A 17,920-nucleotide genomic window follows, 5' to 3' on the forward strand; every position below is an offset into this window, starting at 1 on the left:
AACTAAAGCTGGCAAAATGCTCTCTCTTTTTAAAAAGAACAGCATCTCTCTCTTCCCGCCCCCCCCCCCCGGAAAAAACACCCAGCATCAACAAGAACATTCCGGGGCGCTCTTCTTAACTTAAAAATTTATAGACGTTAAATGTTGAAAATATAAATAGATCTATAGATTTCATTTTTAAATAGCAGAGCCGGGCTGCCTGACCTGGAGAGAAGAAGTGAAAGCAGCGTCATTATAGGGTAGCACTTAGAACTTGGGGGGCGGCAAGAGGCTTTCGAGATATAGTCTCGTATCGCCGAGGCGGAAGAATCGCGACGGGCCTTTCCTGACGACTTCGACCGAAGCCACGGGAGAAGAAGAAGAGATGAATTAAGGCCAAATCAATTTTTGGAAGCATGAAAGATTCTCCAACTTAACCCCCCCCCCAAACTTAGCCAATGACGGTGAGGGGAAAAAACCCCCACCCTCCATTTCTGTCCCGCTTCCTCAGTAAACCTAAGCAGCTATTCCATACAGCTCTTTATGAAATGTCTTGGTTGGAGCAAAAACTGAAGAGAAGAATCAGGTCTAAAGTGAATAAAGTAAGCCCCCCCCCCCTTTAAAGCGGAGGATAATCCCTTTCCGTACATCAACTCTCACACACACCCCCAATTAAAAAACCACACATATCTGAAGTCCCTGCCCTTTTCTGGTTTTTTTTTTTTTTTGCAAACAGTCTCCTACATATCCTCTTTTTTTAAAGTGCAACAGAACAATATTCCCCCATTGGATCCAACGGGACAGCGCTAGTGCAAAAGAAGGAAAGTCTTTAAGACATTTTTCCAAGACGCTGTATCCTCCTTTTCTGCTTAAGGCTTCTTATTTTGTGTGTGTGGGTTTGGGCTGAGGCGAGCGGGGTGGGCACAGCTTAGCCAAACCAAAGCCCTCTCCTAAAATTGAGGACCACGGGCAGAAGCGGCCATATCTGTCTCTGCCGCAATTTGAGAACCTGATTTCCTTCCACGTGGGAGAAAATCAGCAAGCTGAGAGGCAAAATGTCAACTGGGCGCAGGTCCTTCTCTCCATCTATCTCCTCCATCTGGACCAGCAAGTTCTCAAAAGGTCTCACCAGCTGAGGGTCTCCTTTTTGGAGACGAGGGACACTTAAGAACCAACGGGGTTTGCTAGATGGTGGACCTAACTCATGGGCAACTCAAGTGTTGGCAAGGAAGAGTTTGTGGTCAAGAGCGTAACACCTGGGCAACATTACAACCATCTCCAACTTCGCGACGGTAGGTTCCCACCAACTCCTGACCCTGGGGTGCAATAAATTTTAGTAGGTTGCAGAGGTTCATTTCCAGGTGGGCCCCTGTACGAAGAACCTCACGACCTGAGCCAAAGAGGGTAAGAACTTACTTCGGAAATTAGATCAGAACGCCCTAGAGATCTGCCCCTTCTGATCTCAGCTGGGGGGGTTGCAAGCTGTCTCCCGCTCTGCCCCTGCAAAGCCTCTTGACAACACAGCTGCCCCTTCCCCACTGTCCACGGACTCCCCAAATTACATTCACGCAAATGACACGGTTTTGCAAGGAACAGCCAATGCCAACTCACCAGTGGAAGAATTGTCAAGGAAGCAGCTTATACAGCAGGGCAGGAAGGTGCAAACAGGAAGATTGACGGCTGTCACAGGATCAATGGCAACGAGAGGGTCTGTGTGTCCCTTCCAGGTCAGCAGGAAAACTGTGCCCCCAAGCCCTGCACCCCACAGAGAGTTGCAAAAAGTTCTCGCTTCTCAGACTGAAACCTCTTCGGTCGTTACTGGGCCAAATAGACTTTCAATAGAACTATTCCCCACCCCCAAAAAATTATTATTTTTTTGCAATGGAATCCATTCATTTACAGAGATGTCTCTGCATGCAGACCCCCCCACAGACATTTTGCAAGCGACTCGACTTTTCCTAAAACTCCAATTGCTGGAAGCCAGTAGCACAGCAATGGAGACGAGGGAAAACAGATCGGAAGGTGCCGACGTAGAAGACACACACATACCCTGAAAAAAATACAGCTTCAACCACTTGAAGTTAACATTTGATAAATTAAGTTGTGGTTTTTTTGGATCGTAAAATTCAAGAAAGAAAAAAACACGGAAACAGCCCAGCCAAGTAGGGAAACATTATCTGTTATGTGTATTATTATTTTTGTCGCATTTAGAAGCATTAGGTGTTTTTTTTCTCCTCCTTTTTTTCCTGAAATACGGTAATATAACCAATAGTTTCTTTGGCAACACTTTATCACAACCTGCACCTGTTTTTTAAAAAATAAAATAATAATAATAAAAAATAATAATATTTTCTTTTAAAAAAAAATCGAACACCTTATATACAGTATGTGATTCGAGGAAGAGGAACTTTGCATGCGAAGAGATGTCCTTTCTGTGTGTGTGTGTGTGTGTGTGTGTGTGTGTGTGTGTGTTTGTGAACACTTGTACAAAGAAGGAATAAGAAGGTTAAGGCAAAATGTCAGAGGTCAGGCCTCCCTACACAGAGAAGGTACATAATTTTCTCTCGTTTTTTTTCTCTCTCTCTTATTTTTATTTTTAGTGCAAACGCTTCGAAGGCTTGTGTTAAAGTGTTGCCAGCACTCTGGCTCGAAGCTTAGTCCCCACACCAAGCAACGACCATCGGACCCCGTTCCGCGCCCCTTACCCTTCCGAGGGCCGCGGACGTTCATCTAACAAACAAGGTGCGGTATCTCTGCTCAGGAAAACGAAAAATAAAATAAATGGGATCAGGACACAGGTATATTACGCGGCGGGTTCCGCCGCGACGGCCATGCTCTCTTTCCGAAGGGTCCTGGGAATTGTAGTTTGGGCGAGGGCGCAGAGAACTCTCCCTCGAGAGATACCCCAACCCTTCCCCTTCTTAGCCCTTCCCCTAACGCAGAACTACGTACAGTTCGCAGGACTCCTAGGGAAAGAGAAGGTGGCGGCCGCTGGTCAAGCATCGGGGACGTGGCCTTAGGTAGTGGTGGCCCCCTCCCGGCCGAAGCTCTGCAGAGACCGAAACGGACGAGGGGAGGGAACTCTTGAGATGGAGGAATGAGAGAGGGATACGAAGAGGGCCATGCACGGGAGGGATTTGTACAGGGATGCTGGGCAAGCAAAAATAAAATAAAATATTGTGGCGTCTCCTCGGGCCCAAGCTTGCAATAGCGGTTTGTGCAAAGGCTAACTTGGGGGGAGCACACAGCAAAGGGGTCCCCGGTTCTGCACGGAGCCTCAAATGCTCACGGGGACTGGACACAGATTTTGGAATTCCACCTGGTCTTCTGCCATTTTCTGGGCAGGATAGGACCGCGTCAGGATTAAAAAGCAAGGCGGTGGGAGGGGGGGGGGAAGAGAGAGGGATTTGGCTGCTATCTCTTAGGTGTCCCAAAATAATAATAAAAAATTAAACCCCAAAGAACAAACCCCACCCTGTTCCTACGGTTCGAAAACACCCTGACTTTGAAGAGAGAGAGAGAGAAAAATAAAGGAAGCCTTTTGCACTGACTGATGGAGCATGGGAAGATTGGATATTGATTGGTTGTTAGGTGGCTTGAAAAGTGGGGGGAAGAGATTTCGGATGGGGGGGGAGAGAAACAGGTTTTTTTTGGGGGGGGGAATACACACAAAACATAAACAAGTCATGGAAACAAAGAGGTGTAAAACAAACTGGTAGAGATACCACAACTTTTGATTACAATAAAGAATCTCATGTATCTATCTATTTACAAAGTCCACGCTAATTTTTGCATATGCAATCGTTTTTTAAGTCAGTGCTAAGCCGAGGTTCTCTATGGAAGAGAAATATTTTTTTGGGGGGGTGTCGGTGATGGGGCCACAACCATCCAACTGCCAGGACCTCCTCCGGTTTGCTTTGAACGGGCCGGATCCACAAAAACGATGGAAAGATCCCAAAGCAGTGTCTGTCCACCAAATTTATTTATTTTCAAGCCGTTTGATTTGCAGGGTTTTGTTTTTTGTTTTAAAATAGAAACAGACCCTTGAAAAGGTTTTTGCCTCCCTGTTTGCAAGAGTTGTTACGGAAGGCGAGTCACGGCTTAAAATGAATCTGCTCCCAATTCAATTTTTTGGTTTTTTTTGCGGGCTTTGCAAAAATAAAATAAAAATCCGGTCCCAGATTAGGAAACCAAGATGGAAGCTGTTCTGCACAGATTGCCTTTCGATAACCAGATTTTGGGGATCTTTCGCCACTGTTTCCCAAAAAGAGTTTCCTTGCAAATTGGCTTTTCCACCCCTTCTCCTTTTCCCCTGGACTGGGCAAGTGGAGCTCCTGAAAACCAAGCTTCCATGGGAAAATGGGTTTTTCCTCCCCATTTTGCATCCATCAATTCGCTTCGGTCTTGATCATCTTTGAAGCATTAAACTTGGATCGGAACCCTTTTTTCCCAAGGAAAGATGAGCGACGCTGACCCAAAGCACTTGGGGGGGGGGGGGCCGAGAGTTGAGTAACGGCAAATGAAAACGGACATCAAATTTGGAATCCAAACCGCCCTTAAAAGCTTGTTTTTAAAATAAAAATCATTATTTATACCCTGCCCATCTGGCTGGGTTTCCCCAGCCACTCTGGGCGGCTCCCAATTGAGTGTTAAAAACAATACAGCATATTTTCAGTTTGGAGGGGTGTTTTTTAGGGGGTTTGTGCAAGAGACGGGGGCAAAGCATTTGGAAGGAAAGTCAGCACAAACACAAGCCAAGTTGTGTTGTCCCCCATCGAATGGAGCCCTCAAAACCCGATTGAAAACAGATTTTGGGGAGGAAGGTCTCGAAATCTCCTTTCTTGAGGGAGGTGGTCCTGGGAATGATAGTTGTGGCCGGATGAAGGGGAAAACCAATTAGAAAACGGACAGGCCAGCACTGGCAGTAAGACATAAAAAGGAAAAAAATAAAAAAAAAATAAAAGAGGGCTGGGGTGGAGAAACCATACACAAAATAACCCAATGATTCCTGCCTAAAAATTCAAGCTTCCATTTTTGTATTTTGTGTTTTTCCCCGAAGTGCAAATCACTTCCGAGGGCTACTTTATTCCTCTAAATTTTGCTGTGTCACAGAATCTAATTAACTCCAGTCCTCCCGGTTTTATTTTTCTACGTTTCGCTTTGCTCCTGGTCTCAATCCACGAACCAAAACGGTGGATTTCATTTTAACTCTCTCTCTCTCTTTCTTTCTCTCAAATATATAGATAAGATAGATAGATATATACATTTGTTTTGTTTTTTTCTCTCTTACAAAAATAAATTCAATTTTAGGAATTATTTTAATAAAAACAACAAACAACAATAAATTTCTTTCTGTAGAAGATGGTTTCAACGTGTAAACATATTTGTTTCTTTCTTTTATATATATATATATAGCTATATATATTTCTTTTAAATTAAGATAAAGTGATTTCAAAGTACCCGTTCCATTTCAAAGTGCTAAGACTTCTTAAGTTTCTAATCTTTTTTTTGTGTGTGTGGGGTTTTTTTTATTGCTTTTTTTTCTATATTAAATAAAACATCCACATCTTCCCACCCAACCCATTTTATTTTTCTTTGTTCCTCCCCCTCACACTTTCCCGTCACAAACAAACAAACACACACACACTCCCCTGTTCGGTTACATTCGGCCAAACTGGTCACCTTTTCTCTCATATTTAAATTAAACGAAAAATCTTTAAAAGTGCTTGCAAAAACAAAAAAAAGACTTAAATCTCTCTTTCTCTTTCTCTCTTTTAGAATCATTTTTAAACTGTGCATTTAGAAAATTCTGAAATGGATAAAAAGGTGTCCTTGGTTTCTTAGCTTAAGAGGGTGCCGACACTTTTTCTAATAAACCTGATAGAACAGCCGCTGCGTTATCTAGAACACTATTTTCTTCTACATCAGATGGTTGGTCTGCTAAATAGGATTTGGTGGGTCAAACACAGGAAACAGCTTGGACCACAAACCTTGCTTTTTAAGTCAGGCTCCGTAAAATCTCAGTAACTCAGGGGGCGTAAACTGGAAGATGGGACCCTACTTGAATAAACCACAATTTCATTTCAGTGCGTTGGCTGGTCCTGGCTTGGTTTTTTGTGCTAGGCATATATATATATCTATAGTACCAAAAGGGGTAAGAGGACCGGGGAGAGAAAGGTGGGAGGGGGCACAGGGAATTGCACCCCTCCAGATAAAAAATGGCAGAGGGGGGGCTGTGGACACAGAGGCTGCCCGGGTCTATAGCATCGCCACCAACTCAGGTTCATGGCCGCTCCTTGCAAATCTCACCCCCCAATGCCTATTTTGCCCTTCTGCCAGCAAGACCCCCATGAGAACTCTTGGCAAGAGCGCCGTGGGGTGGGAAGGTAGGGCGCCCCCAAGCCTGAGGTGCTCTAGGAGGTCGAAAATGCAACCCCTGAAGAGGCTAAAGGCATCACAAGCTCCCGCAACCCTTTTAAAAGAGTCCTGTTCTTTTTAGCCGGGAAGCTTTTAAGTCAAGGTGCAATAGCTCCAGGTTTTCTGAACTCAAAATAGAGCATTTCCCAAAATTCTTGCGTTGCTGGAACTCAGGTTTCCCGCAAAGGGTGATTTGTGATCAAGGCTGGAACCTGATCAGCACGAAGGGGAGGGGGGAATTTTTAGAAAGTCGGACTGTGCGGGGCAACATCCTGCCTGCGTAAGGTCTAGTTACAACATGCCCTTAAATTTGCAATATGCAATGTGGAAGAGGCACAGCGCTGTGTTTAAGGACTGCAACAGGGAATTGCTGAACCCCAAAGGGTTGTTTCCAGCCAAATTCTACTCACGAGTAGAAATTAATGAGCCCAGGATCCTCGATTTAAATGGGTTCAGCCCTGAGTAGAGGCAGCCCTAACGCTTCTCTCTGCAGCGGCTTACTTTATCCTCGAACAAAATTTGGTTTCATTCCGCAGGGCACACAAGGAGCAATGTTAAATAGCAAACTTTTAACCGGCAAATGTTGTTCACAGGTTGGATCAGCGCCTCCCGGCCAATTGACGACTCAAATGCTGGGGGGAGATCTTTAACGGAAGCCAAATCGAACGTGGACCAGATGAACGATTCGAAATTTGCGCTGGGACCGCACGATTCTATGCTGCCGGCAGGATAATTTTGACACCTACCAACGTAGGTGAATTCTAGACCTGACGCCCTTGGGTGGGGGGGCTGCCGGCGCAGCCTCCTCACCCCACCCCTTTTACGACCAGGGGGTTGGCAGGAACGGCGAACGGATTATTTTTAAAATCCGCGAGCCTTTCGAAAAATAAAATTTGAATGGGCCGGAATTTGCAGCACAGGAAATCCACCTCCGTCGATTTGCAAGGACGGATTTACGGGACTCCTCAAGATCTTGCGATGGAAAAAATCAGGAGCGTGGCCCCCCCCCAAGTCATTGGCCCAAATAGTTTAAAGATTTGCATTTAGACAGCGCCAGGAACCCAGAGGCTGGAAGGTAATTTGTCACCCCGCTACAAAACAAAACCCTTGAGAAAACTTAAAACCTCCATGGGTATTATCTGAAACAAAATGAGCACCTTCAGGACGGGGGGGGGGACAACGGCGGGGGGGGGGTGGAGAGAGGAAGAGGAAGGAAGTTCCACCCCACCCCACCAATTCATTGATTCCTCAAGCCACCAACACAATTTATCTCCCTGCTTTTTTTGTTCCTTTGGAACATTACGCTTGCTAAAATAGATAAAATCTCCAATATAATATATATTTATATATACACATATATATATGTATAAGTTTTAAAACGTTTAACAAACTAAAAACTCTGGAAGCTTCGTCTTGTATTTAATAGACCCCCCCCTCTCTTTTCCCCTCCAGCCCGGTCTCCAAACCTTTCCTCTAAACACCCCCACCCCCAAGGGCAGGAAAAAACAAAAAAACCTTAAAAATTAATCTGCGGCTAACGAGAGGGGTACAACAAACTGCCTATTATTATGGGGAAGATCACAAACAAGATATATATATATATATTATAGACTTATAAGGCTATTCTTTTCCTCGCCCCCCCCCAAAAAGAGCGAGGAAACCATATTTTAAAAGAGGAACTGGAGGAAAAGTTATAACTAGATTTTGTGACACCTTTTTTTTTTCTCGTTACGGGTTTTGTTTTTTGGTTGGTTTTTTTTTTAGGAGAGTTCTTCCGTTTCGCCCTCGGACTTCACCCCCCCTACATTCAAACCCCCCGACGCCGCTTTGGCGCTCGAACTCCCGTCAAAGTGCTGTTCTAAGCCGTCCTGCGGCGCAGTCGCATCCTGCGTTTCGTGGGCCTCCTCACCGCCCGCCAGACTCCCGTCGTCGGGGTTGGAAGCCGGGGCGGGGGGCGCAGAAGCATCTCTCACGCGGGGCTTGCGCCCTCTCCGGGAAGGAATGCCGTTGCAGCCATCCTTCTTAAGGTGCCGATGCAAGTGGTCGGAGCGGACGAAAGTCTTGAAGCAGCTCTCGCACTGGTAGGGGCGCAGGCCCGTGTGGACGCGCATGTGGTTCTTCAGGTCGTAGTTGTGGGCAAAGGCCGCCCCACACTGCTGGCAAAGATAGGGCTTCTCGCCGGTGTGTTTCCTCATGTGAACCTTCAGCTTGTCCTGCCTGCGTCGGAAAGAGGAGGAAGGAAAAGTTACGGAGGGAAGATTTAAGACCGAAGTACTGTTGGTTTGTTTTTATGGGTGGCGCTGTGGGGGTTAAACCACAGAGCATAGGGCTTGCCGATCAGAAGGTCGCGGTTCGAATCCCAGCGATGGGGTGAGCTACCTTGCTCGGTCCCTACCTAGCCAGCGCAAGTAGCTAAATAGGTACCACTCTGGCGGGAAGGTAAACGGTGTTTCTGTGCACTGCTCTGGTTCGCCGGAAGCGGCTTTGTCATGCTGGCCACATGACCCGGAAGCTGGACACTGGCTCCCTCGGCCATAAAGCAAGATGAGTACCGCAACCCCCGAGTCAGCCGCAACTGGACTTAATGGTCAGGGGTACCTTTACCTTTTTACTGTTTTTTTTGGGGGGGGGACAGGGGCGGGCAGGTGTGGGGGACTCCCTGGTCTTGAATGTGGCAACTGTGTGCCTGAAGGACCAGGTGTGCAGCTTGGGGGTCATTTTGGAATAATAATTTATTTGTACCCCACACATCTGGGTGGGTTTCCCCAGCCACTCTGGGCGGCTTCCAACAAAGATTAAAAATACATTAAAATGTCACACATTAAAAACCTCCCTGAACAGGGCTGCCTTCAGATGCCTTCTAAATGTCGGGTAGTTGTTTTTCTCTTTGACATCTGGTGGGAGGGAATTCCACAGGGCGGGCGCCACCACCGAGAAGGCCCTCTGCCTGGTTCCCTGTAGCTTTGCTTTTTGCAGGAAGGGAACTGTCAGAAGGCCCTTGGAACTGGACCTTGGAGACTCACAGCTGTCCATGGAGGCACAGGTCAATTCTGTGTCCAGGGCAGCTGTTTACCAGTTCCATCAGGTATGCAGGATGAGTCCCTCCCTGCCCGCAGACTGTCTTGCCAGAGTGGTGCATGCTCTGGTTATCTCCCACTTGGACTACTGCAATGCACTCTACGTGGGGCTACCTTTGAAGGTGACCCGGAAACTGCAATTAATCCAGAATGCGGCAGCTAGACTGGTGACTGGGAGTGTCCGGCAAGACCATATAACACTGGTCGTGAAAGACCTACATTGGGTCCCAGTACGTTTCCAAGCACAATTTAAAGTGTTGGTACTGACCTTTAAAGCCCTAAATGGCCCAGTATACGTGAAGGAGTGTCTCCATCCCCATCGTCCATCCTGGACACTGAGGTCCAGCTCCAAGGGCCTTCTGGCGGTTCCCTCATTGCGAGAAATGAAGGTACAGGGAACCAGGCAGAGGGCCTTCTTGGTAGTGGCTCCCTCCCATCAAACGTCAAGAAAATAGACATCTACCTGACTTTTAGAAGACATCTAAAGCCAGCACTGCTTAGGGAAGTTTTTAAAGTTTGATGTTTCATTGTGCTTTTAATATTCCGTTGAGAGCCGCTCAGAGTGCCTGGGGAAACCCAGCCAGATGGGCAACATTAAGATAAATTCAACAGTCTCAGTAAGTTTTGATGGATGTAATAATGGAATACTGAATGCTTTCGCTTCTGTAAAATACGCAGGGATTTATGATACGCAAAATGAACCATGGAACGAGAAGAAGGGAAGTCACTGACATTTTAAGGTTGTTTAAATGAATATTCTAAATGTGTAAAACAGAAAATCTAACAAAAACTATGGGGGGGAAGGAAATGAGGCACGTTTTGTAAATGGCGTGGTTCCCAACTGCAACCACATGGAAACCTCTGGGTGCTAGGCTGGAGCCTTATACGAAGACCAGAAGGGTCCGCTCTGGCTGGCAACAGCTCTCCGTAATTTCAGACGGGACTCTGCAACCCTGAGATGCCACTGCGTGAAAAATAAGGTGCTCTACTATGTCCAAGTGGCAATGGGCTTTTTTTGGGGGGGGGTGTTTCGTGACAGCAGTCACGAAATTAAAAGACGCCTGCTTCTTGGGGAAAAAGCAATGACAAACCTAGACAGCATCTTAAAAAGCAGAGACATCACCTTGCCGACAAAGGTCCGTATAGTTAAAGCTATGGTTTTCCCAGTAGTGATGTATGGAAGTGAGGGCTGGACCATAAAGAAGGCTGATCGCCGAAGAATGGGTGCTTTTGAATTCTGGTGCTGGAGGAGACTCTGGAGAGTCCCATGGACTGCAAGAAGAACAAACCGATCCATTTTGAAGGAAATCAGCCCTGAGTGCTCACTGGAAGGACAGATCCTGAAGCTGAGGCTCCAAGACCTTGGCCACCTCATGAGAAGAGAAGACTCCCTGGAAAAGACCCTGATGTTGGGAAAGATGGAGGGCACAAGGAGAAGGGGATGACAGAGGACGAGATGGTGGGACAGTGTTCTCGAAGCTAACATGAGTTTGACCAAACTGCAGGAGGCAGTGGAAGACAGGAGTGCCTGGCATGCTCTGGTCCAGGGGGTCACAAGGAGTCGGACACAACTAAACAACAAGTGTGTTTTTGTGTATCTCACAGCTTCAAAGGTTGTCAGGGGCATCTATCTGCATGTCAAGAAGTAGCGCAGGCTATGGGATTCAGTGTGGGGAGGAGAGCGTGGGCAACAACATCCTCAGTGCTTCTCCCCGGCGTTATTTTCATGCCTCTTCCGAGTGCAGCAGGCTGCCCCCCCCCCCGCTCCACCCATCAATCTTCCTAATGCACCGCAGTTTATGACCTCGGCTGCAACAGAGCCGCTTTTAAATGCATAAGGGACTCTCCCTTCCAGAGGGGAAGGGAGGTGGAAAATAAGAGCAGAGAACATTAAAGGGGGGGGGGCGGGTAGGGAGAAACAAGAAAGGGCCTTCAGTGTCACGAGGGGATGATTAGACTCTTCAGCTCGTGAGGCTTGCTTCCTCCACTCCAACGACGGTTTTGCACCCCCCCCTCCAAAACTGGCAGGGATGCGGGTGGTTCTGTAGGTTAAACCACAGAGCCTAGGACTTGCCGATCAGAAGGTCGGCGGTTCGAATCCCCGCGACGGGGTGAGCTCCCGTTGCGCAGTCCCTGCTCCTGCCAACCTAGCAGTTCGAAAGCACGTCAAAGTGCAAGTAGATAAATAGGTACCACTCCAGCGGGAAGGGGGGCTTCACAAGGACTGCGTGCTGCTTGCTGCCTGCTGCCCAGGAGGACTCCCCTGAGTGAGTGCCTGAGGGCCCTGCTCTTGCCACTTACCACCTGGCCCAGGGCAGGGCCTGACAGGCCTCACTAGGACAGTGTTACTGCAGGAGGGGCACAGAGTGTTTTTAAAATGTTTTTAAAAAAATTCTTTTGGGTTTTTTGTATGTGGGGGGTGGGGGTGGGATGGATGTTTGGTTGGGTTTGGGGAATTATTTTTTTTATTTTGATGTTTTTGTAATTTTTACATTTTTTTTGTTTGTATTGTTTTATTGGTTTTGTTTGTTTGTATAAGTTGTTATTTTGTTCTTAGGGGGAGGGGTCAGGGCTGCCGGGGAGTGGGCCCCAGCCCACAAAATGGCTGGGGCATGTTCCACAGGGGGGAATGCACTGGGACAACCGATCTCAGTGATCACGGGTAGGAGGAGGAGTTATGCTAAGACCAGACCATGTCATTACAGAGGAGGCAGGTTTAGTCGTTGTCTGAGGACTATTCCTGCCTCCGGGTCTGGTCCTGACCGGATGGATACTAGAATCAGCAAGGGATACCCACATGACCTGAAGGTGCTGCTGTGCAATGCCAGGTCAATGACTCATAAGACCACTGCCATCCATGACTTGATCATGGATGGAGGACTCGACCTGGCATGTGTAACAGAGACTTGGTTGGATGAAGCAGATGGGCCTGTCCTTGCCGCTGCTTGTCCACCAGGTTTCTCTTATGCACAGCAACCCAGGTCATGTGGGCGGGGAGGGGGGGGTTGCAGTGATTTTTAGAAAGTCATTAGTTTGCACCAGGCGTCCTATTGGGAAGACCCAGTTTTCTGAGTGCATGTTCTGGAAGTTGGGCAATAGGGGCAGTACAGGATTCCTTTTGGTGTACTGACCTCCCCGCTGCACCAAGGATTCCCTGCCCAAGCTGCTTCAGGTCATGGCGGATGTTCTCCTGGAGACACCTAGCTTGGTCGTCCTAGGGGATTTTAACATCCATGCCGACACGACCTTACAAGGGGCAGCTCGGGACTTCGTGGAAAGCATTGCCTCCATGGGGCTGTCCCTGAATAAGTCTGGCCCAACCCATAGCCGCGGACATGCCTTGGACCTGGTGTTTACCTCTATGGATGTTGGTGATCTGACACTAAGTAAAAGTGAAACAAAAGAAGTGCCATGGTCAGATCACTTCCTGGTGCAACTGGACTTCTCTGCGACCCATCCCCTCTGCAGGGAGGTGGGACCAATTCGGATGGTCCGCCCCCGCCACTTAATGGATCCAAATGGTTTCCAGAGAGTGGTAGGGGATGCTTTTTATGTTGATGGCCTTTCAGCTGATTCCCTGGTGGCCCGCTGGAATGCGGAGTTAACCAGGGCTATTGACAGTTTGGCTTCGAAGCGCCCTCTCCGATTGCATGGAGCCCGGAGAGCCCCGTGGTTTTCCACGGATCTGAGGGCAATGAAACAATCGTTGAGACGGCTAGAGCGCCGGTGGCAGATAACTCATTCCGAATCTGACCGGACACATGTTAGAGCTCAACGTCGAGCCTACCAAGTGGCGATAGCGACGGCGAAGAAGAATTTCTTCACCGCCTCTATTGCATCTGCAGAAAACAGCAGCAGGAGACTTTTTCAGGTGGTTCACAATTTAGCGGAACCACCTGTAACATCGGGGCCCAGTATGGGCCACATATTCTCCTGCAATGATTTTGCAAAGTTTTTTGCAGATAAAATCGCTCAGATTCGGGAAGAAGTAGACTCCACCGTGGGAGCAGGGCCAGGGCGGGAGAGTGCTAGAGTTCTGTCTAGTCAAGTTGAGTGGGATCAATTCCAATCTGTTACCTCCGAGGATGTGGACAGGCTGCTTGGACGAGTGAAACCAACCACCTGTCTCCTGGATCCTTGCCCATCCTGGCTTATAAAAGCTAGCCGGGAAGGACTGGGCGATGGGCTTCATGGGGTGGTGAATGCTTCCCTCCGTGAGGGAGCCTTCCCAGACCCGCTGAAAGAGGCGGTTATTAAACCGCTTCTTAAAAAACCATCTTTAGATGCGGCCACGATGGCCAACTATCGCCCAGTCTCAAATCTTCCATTCTTGGGCAAGGTGATTGAGCGAGTGGTTGCTGAACAACTCCAGGCACGCCTGGAAGAAGCGGACCATTTGGATCCCTTCCAGTCGGGATTCAGGCCTCATCATGGGACTGAAACTGCCTTAGTCTCACTGGTTGATGATCTCTGGCAGGCTAGGGACAAAGGTGAGAGCTGTTTCCTAGTTCTGCTGGATCTCTCAGCGGCGTTTGATACCATCGACCATAACATCCTTCTGGACCGTCTTGAGGGGCTGGGAGCTGGGGGCACTGTCCTACAGTGGTTCCGCTCCTTCCTCCTGGGCCGTGTTCAGAAAGTGGTGGGGGGGGGATGAGTGTTCAGACCCCTGGGCTCTCACTTGTGGGGTGCCTCAGGGTTCTGTCCTCTCCCCCATGCTTTTCAACATCTACATGCAGCCGCTGGGAGAGATCATCAGGAGGTTTGGGCTGGGTGTTCATCAGTATGCAGATGATACCCAGCTCTACCTCTCTTTTAAATCAGAACCAGTGAGGGCAGTGAAGGTCCTGTGTGAGTGCCTGGAGGAGGTTGGAGGATGGATGGCAGCTAACAGATTGAGGTTGAATCCTGACAAGACAGAAGTACTGTTTCTGGGGGACAGGAAGCGGGCAGGTGTGGAGGATTCCCTGGTCCTGAATGAGGTAACTGTGCCCCTGAAGGACCAGGTGCGCAGCCTGGGAGTCATTTTGGACTCACAGCTGTCCATGGAGGCACAGGTCAAATCTGTGTCCAGGGCAGCTGTTTACCAGCTCCATCTGGTACGTATGCTGAGACCCTATCTGCCTGCGGACTGTCTTGCCAGAGTGGTGCATGTTCTGGTTATCTCCCGCTTGGACTACTGCAATGCACTCTACGTGGGGCTACCTTTGAAGGTGACTCGGAAACTACAACTAATCCAGAATGCGGCAGCTAGACTGGTGACTGGGAGCGGCCGCCGAGACCATATAACACCGGTCTTGAAAGACCTACATTGGCTCCCAGGACGTTTCCGGGCACAATTCAAAGTGTTGGTGCTGACCTTTGAAGCTGACATATACAGGGCCTTCTGGGGGTTCCCTCCCTGCGAGAAGTGAGGTTACAGGGAACCAGGCAGAGGGCCTTCTCGGTGGTGGCACCCGCCCTGTGGAACGCCTTCCCTTCAGATGTCAAGGGAATAAGCAACTACTAGAGTGATACCTCGGGTGAAGAACTTAATTTGTTCTGGAGGTCCGTTCTTAACCTGAAAGTGTTCTTAACCTGAAGCACCACTTTAGCTAATGAGGCCTCCTGCTGCCGCCGCCCCGCAATTTCTGTTCTCATCCTGAAGCAAAGTTCTTAACCCGAGGTACTATTTCTGAGTCTGTAACCTGAAGTGTCTGTAACCTGAGGTACCACTGTACTTGACTTTTACAAGACATCTGAAGGCAGCTCTGTTTAGGGAAGTTTTTAATGTTCAATGGTTTAGCATGTTTTAATAGCCCATTGGGAGCCGGCCAGAGTGGATGGGGAACCCCAGCTATATAGGAGGGTATGTATGTCTGTATATATGTATGTATGTGTGTATGTATGTAAAGGTAAAGGGACCCCTGACCATTAGGTCCAGTCGTGGCCGACTCTGGGGTTGCGGCGCTCATCTCGCTTTACGGGCCGAGGGAGCCGGCGTACAGCTTCCGGGTCATGAGGCCAGCAGGACTAAGCCGCTTCTGGCGAACCAGAGCAGCGCACGGAAACACCGTTTACCTTCCCGCCGGAGTGGTACCTATTTATCTACTTGCACTTTGACGTGCTTTCGAACTGCTAGGTTGGCAGGAGCAGGGACCGAGCAACGGGAGCTCACCCCGTCGAGGGGATTCGAACTGCCGACCTTCTGATCGGCAAGTCCTAGGCTCTGTGGTTTAACCCACAGCGCCACCCGCGTCCCTTTGTACAGGCATACCTCGGGTTAAATGTGCTTCAGGTTGAGCTCTTTCGGGTTGCGCTCTGTGACAACCCGGAAGTAACAGAACGCGTTACTTCTGGGTTTCGCCCCTCGCGCATGCGCAGTCAAAATGACGTCACGCGCATGAATTGAAGTAGCAAATTGCAACCCGCACACGTGAAGATGCACAGTCACTGGTTGCGTTCGCTTCTGGATGCGACCAGGGCTCCGGAATGGATCCCGTTCGTATCCAGAGGTAGCACTGTATATCTGAGTTTCTAACACTGCCCATCGCCAAATCTTTAGCTCCACATGGCTATGATCTTTGGCGCCTTGGCTGGCTCATGTTGATGGGAACTAGAGTTCAGTAATGTCCGACGGGCTCCTGCAGAGTACTACTCTAAGTGGCTTTAAAACGTCAAGAGGAATAATTGTCTCTTGTCAGCCAGAAAACGTACTGCGAAATACACATATAGAATCATAGATTTGGAAGAGACCACAAGGGCCATCGAGTCCAACCCCCTGCCAAGCAGGAAACACCATCAGAGCACTCCTGACATATGGTTGTCAAGCCTCTGCTTAAAGACCTCCAAAGAAGGAGACGCCACCACACTCCTTGGCAGCAAATTCCACTGTCAAACAGCTCTTACTGTCAGGAAGTTCTTCCTAATGTTGAGGTGGAATCTTCTTTCTTGTAGTTTGGATCCATTGCTCCGTGTCCGCTTCTCTGGAGCAGCAGAAAACAACCTTTCTCCCTCCTCCTTGTGACATCCTTTTATATATTTAACCTCCTCTTCTCCAGGCTAAACATGCCCAGCTCCCTTAGCCGTTCCTCATAAGGCATCGTTTCCAGGCCTTTGACCATTTTGGTTGCCCTCCTCTGGACACGTTCCAGTTTGTCAGTGTCCTTCTTGAACTGTGGTGCCCAGAACTGGACACAGTACTCCAGGTGAGGTCTGACTGAGCAGAATACAGTGGCACTATTACTTCCCTTGATCTAGATGCTATACTCCTATTGATGCAGCCCAGAATTGCATTGGCTTTTTTAGCTGCCGCGTCACACTGTTGCACAACCTCTCGTTGTCATTTCAAACGTACAGTGGTGCCTCGCTAGACGAAATTAATCCGTTCCGCGATTCTCTTCGTCTAGCGGTTTTTTCGTCTTGCGAAGCAAGCCCATTGACAGCTTAGCGGATTAGTGCTAGAGCTGTCAAGCGGCTTCCAGCGATCAGCTGTTAAGCGGCTTATCAGCGGAACAGCTGATAAGCGGCTTAGCGGCTTAGGAAAAGGGCAAAAAAAGCAAAAAAAAACCGCTGGGGGACGCAAGATTTTTTCGTCTTGTGAAGCAACCCCATAGGGAAATTCGTTTTGCGAAGCGCCTCCAAAACAGAAAAACCCTTTCGTCTAGCGGGTTTTTCGTCTTGCGAGGCGTTCGTCTTGCGGGGCACCACTGTAGTTAAAATGGCAACCTGGTAAGAATCTGCACACACAGTTGTACCTTGGAAGTCAAATGGAATCCGTTCCACAAGTCCGTTCGACTTCCAAAATGTTCGGAAACCAAAGCGTGGCTTCCGATTGGCTGCAGGAAGCTACTGCAGCCAATCGGAAGCTGCAGAAACCCCATTGGACGTTCAGCTTCCAAAAATAGTTTGCAAGCCGAAACAGTTACTTTCGGGTTTGTGGCGTTCAGGAGCCAAAATGTTCAGGAGCTAAGCTGTTTGAAAACCAAGGTATGAGTGTATATCTAGGGGGCCCACAGTCCAAAAAAACAAAACAGCAAAAACAAAGGAGTAACAGTTCACAACAAGCCCCCCAAAGTTACTAGTGCTCAGATATGTTGAATCTAGCTTCTTGTCCCTGGACCACTTTTCTGGCAGTGAGTTTTGGCTTACAAAGAGCCAACTTTTAAGCACATTCTTGAATTTTGCTTCTTTGGAAAATACCCAGGGTGCCCTATAATGATAACCAGATTGGAAGACCTGGGAGAAGAGGGTTCGAAGCCCCGCTCGGCTCATTGGTTGGGTACAAATGCAATAAACTAATAATAAGGATGAAAATAATAGTAACTTTTCAAAGATGGAAAGAAGATAAAAGTCCCGACCAGAGAAGAATGGCTGATCAAGTTGATGGATGGATGCCGAAATGGCTAAAATGATCAGAAATAAGGAAGACCAAAATTTCAAATAATGGGGAAAATTTAGAGATTATT

At 48.3% G+C, this 17,920-nt stretch overlaps 2 protein-coding genes across 2 annotated transcripts in view; one reads left to right on the forward strand and one right to left on the reverse strand.

Annotated features, from left to right (window-relative positions):
- The window catches only part of LOC310835758 (protein-lysine 6-oxidase-like), a 390,424-nt gene that overhangs the window by 167,364 nt on the left and 205,140 nt on the right, over positions 1-17,920 (forward strand). The window lies entirely within an intron of this gene.
- ZBTB7A (zinc finger and BTB domain containing 7A) overlaps positions 871-17,920 on the reverse strand; it is a 65,818-nt gene continuing 48,768 nt past the window's right edge. Inside the window, exon 3 of the mRNA XM_083720507.1 lies at positions 871-8,613. Coding sequence (XP_083576633.1) covers positions 8,157-8,613 — 457 coding nt within the window. The 3' untranslated portion in view covers positions 871-8,156. The remainder of the gene's footprint in view (positions 8,614-17,920) is intronic.

Source organism: Podarcis gaigeae (genome assembly GCF_964106915.1).
Source record: "Podarcis gaigeae genome assembly, chromosome: 18".
NCBI classification, from domain to species: domain Eukaryota; kingdom Metazoa; phylum Chordata; class Lepidosauria; order Squamata; family Lacertidae; genus Podarcis; species Podarcis gaigeae.